Source organism: Austrofundulus limnaeus, unplaced genomic scaffold, assembly GCF_001266775.1.
Source record: "Austrofundulus limnaeus strain Quisiro unplaced genomic scaffold, Austrofundulus_limnaeus-1.0 Scaffold45, whole genome shotgun sequence".
Classification (NCBI taxonomy): Eukaryota; Metazoa; Chordata; class Actinopteri; order Cyprinodontiformes; family Rivulidae; genus Austrofundulus; species Austrofundulus limnaeus.
The window spans coordinates 1,996,193-2,002,411 of NW_013952447.1; the positions used below are offsets into that span (position 1 = coordinate 1,996,193).

At 41.9% G+C, this 6,219-nt stretch overlaps 1 protein-coding gene across 1 annotated transcript; it reads left to right on the forward strand.

Moving 5' to 3' along the window:
* The first annotated feature begins 1,473 nt into the window (after positions 1-1,473).
* Positions 1,474-5,283, forward strand: lacc1 (laccase (multicopper oxidoreductase) domain containing 1). The gene is made up of 5 exons (XM_014007910.1): positions 1,474-2,541; positions 3,730-3,908; positions 3,981-4,146; positions 4,384-4,609; positions 4,815-5,283. The coding sequence occupies exons 1-5, from the start codon at positions 2,067-2,069 to the stop codon at positions 5,023-5,025; spliced, it is 1,257 nt and encodes a 418-aa protein (XP_013863364.1). The 5' UTR covers positions 1,474-2,066; the 3' UTR covers positions 5,026-5,283.
* The last annotated feature ends 936 nt before the right edge of the window (positions 5,284-6,219 follow it).

Here is a 6,219-nt window from a genome sequence, read left to right on the forward strand (position 1 = left end):
GTGTGTGTGTGTGTGTGTGTGTGTGTGTGTGTGTGTGTGTGTGTGTAATCAAACACAAAAGGTGTTATTACTCTGTCAGTTCTGCATATTAAAGTGAATTGGCGTGGTAGTAGCTGAGATTTATTTACAACCTGTTCTCTGAGCATTTACAGATAAAGCAGAACTTTGTCATATTGTGTGACATTACACTTTTTATTTTGTTTTTGAAGACTTGACTCAACCATAAAATAATGTTACTTTAAAACTCTGCTTTGAGYAACCTCCCTTCAACTGATGTTAGGCCTTTAAAGTTTATGTAAGTATTTTGTCATTTAATTTATTAAATAAATAAACTTAGAAAATTTGACACCAGTTTTGATGTTTGAATTATTTTATTATTGTTGCATTATTTGAATAAAGTCTACATATAAACTTGTAAATCACAAATTTATCAATAATTCAGCATTATGCAGACCCTGTTGCATGTTTCCAAAGTTTTCTTCTCATGCTGTTTATTTTCTCTGTGTTTTTATTTTATTGCAAATTATTTAACTGCTTAGTTTTAAATGTCATGATTCAGTCAGCAGAAATTTGCCTGGTCTGACTCGTTAAAACACCACCTGTGTTGGTGTTTTGTTTCTTCTTAACTTCCTCCTTGTTGTGTTGGTGTTAATAACTCTGTACTTTCCTCATCAGCTGCTTTAACTGTTGCTGAATGACAGGAAGTTCCCACATTGGACAGGTGAGTCGGTCTGGTTCACACAGAGCTGTCTGCAGGGGGAAGGTGCAGCCTGAGTCAGACTGAATGTAAAGACTTTGCTGCACTGTTCCTTGAACACTGCGTCACAGAATGAGAAGGAAGTTGTTGTTGTTGTTCCTCCATGACAAACCACAGACTCTACCTCAGCTTCACGTGAGGTCCTGACAGACGAAACCAGAACGAACTGTGACATTACTGTGTGAACTCTGAGCGCTGACTAATCTGGCTCAGGAAGCTGAAACCAAACTGCTGAAAATAAACAAATTAGATTAGCTAAAAGCTAAAAGTAGGATAACTGTAGCTAAAAGTAGCTTTAGAAAACAAAAACAGAGTTAAACTGATGCAGGTTAAAAAGAAAAAAGTCTAAAGGAACTAAAGAGATCTCAGTTTTTTCTCTGAAGAATATATTTGTAAAGTTAATTTTTTTAAAAGGAACAGAAGTTAGTCCAGTAATAACACTCATCTCCTGAATGAGCTGAATGTTTTAAACCTGTCTACAGACGTTTGTCATAAAACCACAAAGAAAAAGAAAAATCAGGAAAACAGAGTAAATCCTATGTCAGCTTTCAATATTTAAATACAACTGGCACTTTTCTGCACCGATGTTGTCTTTCCAGATGGCATGGATCTTTGCAGACACTGATGCAACCCCATCACAGAGGCAGCTGTGAGATGGAAAAGAAGGTGACGAAAAACTAATGGATTAATCTCAACATTTATTTGAATTACATTGTGGTTTCAAAATTAGATTGCAGGAAAAAACAACATTGATTTATTATGTGGCATAAAATATAAAAAAAAATCCGTTTCGTTTTTAAAACACTTTCAAATAGGCCTAAACAAGAAACAATGATTTGTAAATCTGACAAACCTGCATTTTTTGTCCCTTATCTGATGTTGAAACTAATAATAATCAACACACAAATGTTGGATCAGATGAGGCACCAGGAGCAGCTGTGGGCTGGGCCTCCTGCAGTCGGCACTGCAGACATGTTGTTTACTGAGATGAGGATTAAATCGTGAAGTTTAATTTAAATAAATAAATAAATAAATAAATAAATAAATAAATAAATAAATAAATAAATAAATAAATAAATAAAACAACGTGTGAGCAGYAGTTTGCTGTGACCCTTCGACCTGGGTAAAGTCAGCAGCTGGAGCAGGAAGCTGAGTCCAGATGTGAATTTCCAGCGGTTCTTTGGGTTTTCCAGTCTGGGCGGAGCAGGAAGTTGCGGCTCAGCTGTACTTTCTTTTCACACACCGTCCTGTCGCTGAGGCTGCATAAACACGCGAGGACCGGATCGGACCGGACTTGGCTCGGAGTAGGATGGCCGTGCTGGTGGATTTGATCCACGGCTGCTGCACGGCATGCACCGCGGCCTCTCTGCAGCGCGAGGCGGACTCGCGGGTCTTCCTGCTCTGCGGGGACTCTCTCCGGGAGGACGGCGGGTTTCCAGAGGACTTCCTGACCTCCCGCAGCAGCGTCCAGGTCCTGGACTTCGGCTCCATCGCGGAGTGTTTGTTCAGGTTCAAGCAAACCCTGGACCGGCTGGACCTGAGCTCCGTCAGGGTCTGGACCAGTCCTCGGGGTCGAGAGGAGCTGCTCCAGTACCAGGAGCTGCTTTTTACAGCCGTTTATACCTTCGAGTACCAAGTGGAGCAGCTCACCTGTCCCAGCTGCACAAGCCCCGCCCACACGGACTCACCTGGTCTGAGGGTGCAGGAGGACGTGTCCAGGTTTCTGCAGCAGCTGCCCGCCTTACAGGGACCCATCCGGGTTCTGAAGTCTACACTGGTTCCAGGTGGGTTTAATGTTCCTTCAAGTGCAAACAGTGAGTTATAAACATCCATACTCACCTGTGCAGGTCCGTGTGATCATCTGATTCCTTCATTTAGGCTGCCTAGCATGACTCTCATTTTAAAGATTTGGACCAGGACCCAGATTCTGAAGGATCAGTGTTTTTACTCTGCAGCTCAATGAGAAACACGAAGAACCCAACAAAGATTACAGCTGGAGGTCGACTCATACAAAATAAAAAATAATCTGTCCACTGATTAATTCTCTTTAATCCCTCAGATGATTTTATGGGAAAGATCAGCCACATTTATTTGTGTTCCTGTTTGATTGGTTTTAATTTTGGGGTGTTAATAAACTTAACAATTCCAAACATATCCTAAAACTCTTTCAAAATGTTTTTTTTAACTTTGTCCGAATAATTTTAATTTCTTCTAAAAAAAAAGTAACTTTACTGCCCTCTAGTGGTCTGTAATGAGAAAATCAATCCATTGAAATCCATCATTAATGCAGTTTAATCCTATTTTTATCAAAGAATAAAATAATGCATTTTTCTCAACTAAGATTTTTTACAACCTAAAATAAATTAATTTTTGAATAACGGAAGAGAAATAGTTGTGGAGTTTAGTAAAACTACAGACACTTAATTGGCAAAATATTTTGTAAAGTGATGTAAATTAGATATTTATACTCAGACTGAGACTGATTAGTTTATTACAACAGAGTATTAGGGTCACACAACAAGATTTTTTTATTTTGTTTTAAATTACGAGAATAAAGTCATAATATTACAAGATTAAAGTCATAATATTACGAGTTTAAAGTTTAAAGTCAACTCTGTCGTAGTTTATGGTGAACAAACATATTAATAAATATGCTTCATCAGTTATGTAATGTGGTTGGTTTTTATTTATTTATTTCCAGGAACAATTATTGTCATAAAGGTATTAGATGGATTTATTTTTCAGAATTGCTGCAGGATAAGTCATTTCAGGTGAGATGACCAGTCAGTGCTACAATGTGTCTTCTTTTAGTCCAGATTTAGTGAGTGAAAGAAGAAAATAAATCAGGCTGTTGACTGAATTCATAAAGCTGTATTAATACAGAGTTTGCCTCATAAATTTTAGGTTGGATTTTTAGTCCCCGAACACTCTCTCTCTCTCTCTCTCTCTCTCTCTCTCTCTCTCTCTCTCAGAGATCTTTGGTCACGGCTTCAGCACGCGTTCAGGAGGCGTGTCTTCCATCCCAACTCTGGCCTCCTTAAACCTGTTCTGCAGCAGCCGGAGGAGGGACCCCGGGGCCGTGGTGATGGAGAACAAACGCAGGCTGGCCCTCCATGCTGGCTTCCACCCTCTGCCTCTACGTTTTGTCAAAGTACTACTTACTGAAAGAAATCTGTGATTGTTTTATAATCCAACATAAATAAAATCAGCTGGTGTTATTCAGGTGAATCATGCCAGTGACGTCTTTGTTTTGGGGAAAGCTGAGCCTGAAAGCTACGACTCCATAGTGACCGATCAGAGTGGAGTTGTTCTAACGGCTCCAGGCGCGGACTGCATGCCCATCCTGTTCGCCGACCCAGTGAGGAGGGTCATCGGAGCCGCTCATGCAGGTTTGTGAACACAGACGTGGTTAAAGCCACACAACGAAGAAAGCAGCTGACGTGATCACACTCACCAGAACGTGATTAAACACATGATGAAAGTCATGAAGTCATGTGATAAGTCTGATGATAGTGAACTTGTTTTCAATCTGTTCATAATGTCACCCAGATGAGCTGGTTGTGACTGCCTAAAGACAACTTTAATCTACATTTTTATCAAACTGCATGTTGTAATCTATCCCACAGGATGGAAGGGGACCATAATGGGGGTAGCCATGGCAACAGTGGAGGCGATGGTAGCAAATTTCGACTGTGAAGTGAGCGACATTGTGGTGGCGGTGGGACCATCGGTGGGTGTGTGTTGCTTCACGCTGGACAGAGAGCAGGCGTTGGAATTCACCGGGGTCCATCCAGACTGTGTACCCAATCCAGAGTCAGCCAAGCCACACGTGGACATCCGCCTCGCCAACAGGTGACTCAGAACTGTCTGTAGGATGAGAGGGGGAACTGTTCAAAAACATGTCCAGGATTCAGTTTGAAATCTTATCAGACTTTAAGGGGCACGCAGAGTTTTCACTGTTTCAGTTTTATCAGACGTCCTGCAAACGAGCCAAACTGAACTTTATTCACTTCAAGTTTTCAGCCCGCAGATTTATCCAAACTTTTAACTGTTCCAGAGTCCTCCTCCAGAGAGGCGGCGTCCTGCCAGAGAATATCCACGACCATTTAGTGACGGAGCGACCCCTGGTGACGCCCTGCACCTCCTGTCACCCCGAGGACTTCTTCTCTCACGTCAGGGATGGACTCAACTTCGGCACCCAGGTGGGATTCTTGTGGATCAAAGAGACCACAGAGCAGACTGGGTCTACAGAGAGTCAGACGGGCTGAAGACGTCCATCAGAGACCCTGTCTGAGGAGGCAGCAGACATGAGGCTGCTGCAGGAAGAGCTGAGAAAAACCACCACTGTAAGGGTGGATGTAAGACTCTGAGGGTAATTCTACCTTGATAGCTCATCTTTTTGAGTTCTTTTCATGTCAGAAAACACAACACATGGGCAGATCCAGTCAACAAAGACAATGTGAACTAAATCATAAGCTGCTCTTTGTAACGAAACATGTGAATAAACAAACAGTAGAGTGTGCAAACCAGTGGTGGGCACAGTTCCCCTAAAGCACTAGAAGGGGAACTAATTTCCTGATTAGTGCTTTAAGGCTTTTGCTAATTTTAAAACTTTTTAGTGGATTAGCACTCACTAAATTTTGAAGCTAAATTTAGAAGCACTAGCTGAGGTCTATAAATGTTATTGATCAACATTAACGTTAACAGCTAACGGTGAAAGTTGTCACATTTTGTTCATATTTGTGTCACTTATCCACCAGTGACAATATATGAGCTCAAATACAGCTGTGGAATGTCATTGATGAGTCTTAAGAGAGCGACATGGCAATATGGGACTCCTGTTGTCTGTTGAAGAATGCTCATGGGTTGACTGGGTTATTTTAGTGCTTTACAATTAGCTTTTGCTTTAGAATTAGTGGACCTAAATATTTGAGTTAGTGTTTTAGGGCTAGTGGTAAATGGTAAATGGACTGAACTTATAGAGAGCTTTTTCAAGTCCCTCCGGACCCCAAAGCACTTTACACTTCAGACATTCACCCATTCACACACTGATGATGGCAAACTATACTGTAGCCACAGCTGCCCTGGGGCACACTGACAGAGGTGGGGCTGCCATGCACCAGTGCCACCAGACCCTCTGACCACCATCAGAATGCAAGGCGGGTGAAGTGTCTTGCCCAAAGACGAAACAACTGAAACGACTGAAACAGCTGGACAGGGGATTGAACTGGCGACCTTCCAGTTCCAGGACGACTCCCCTAACCACTCTGCCACAGCCGCCCCGTAGTGGAACTAATTTTTAGATCAGTGCTGCCCACCACTGGTGCAAACAAAACATACATGTTAAATTATGATTCTGAGCTCTCATGTCCACCTATTCAACCTCACACAACCATGTTGTGCTGCTGTTTTAGAAGTCATGTGTGTGTGTGTGTGTGTGTGTGTGTGTGTGTGTGTGTGTG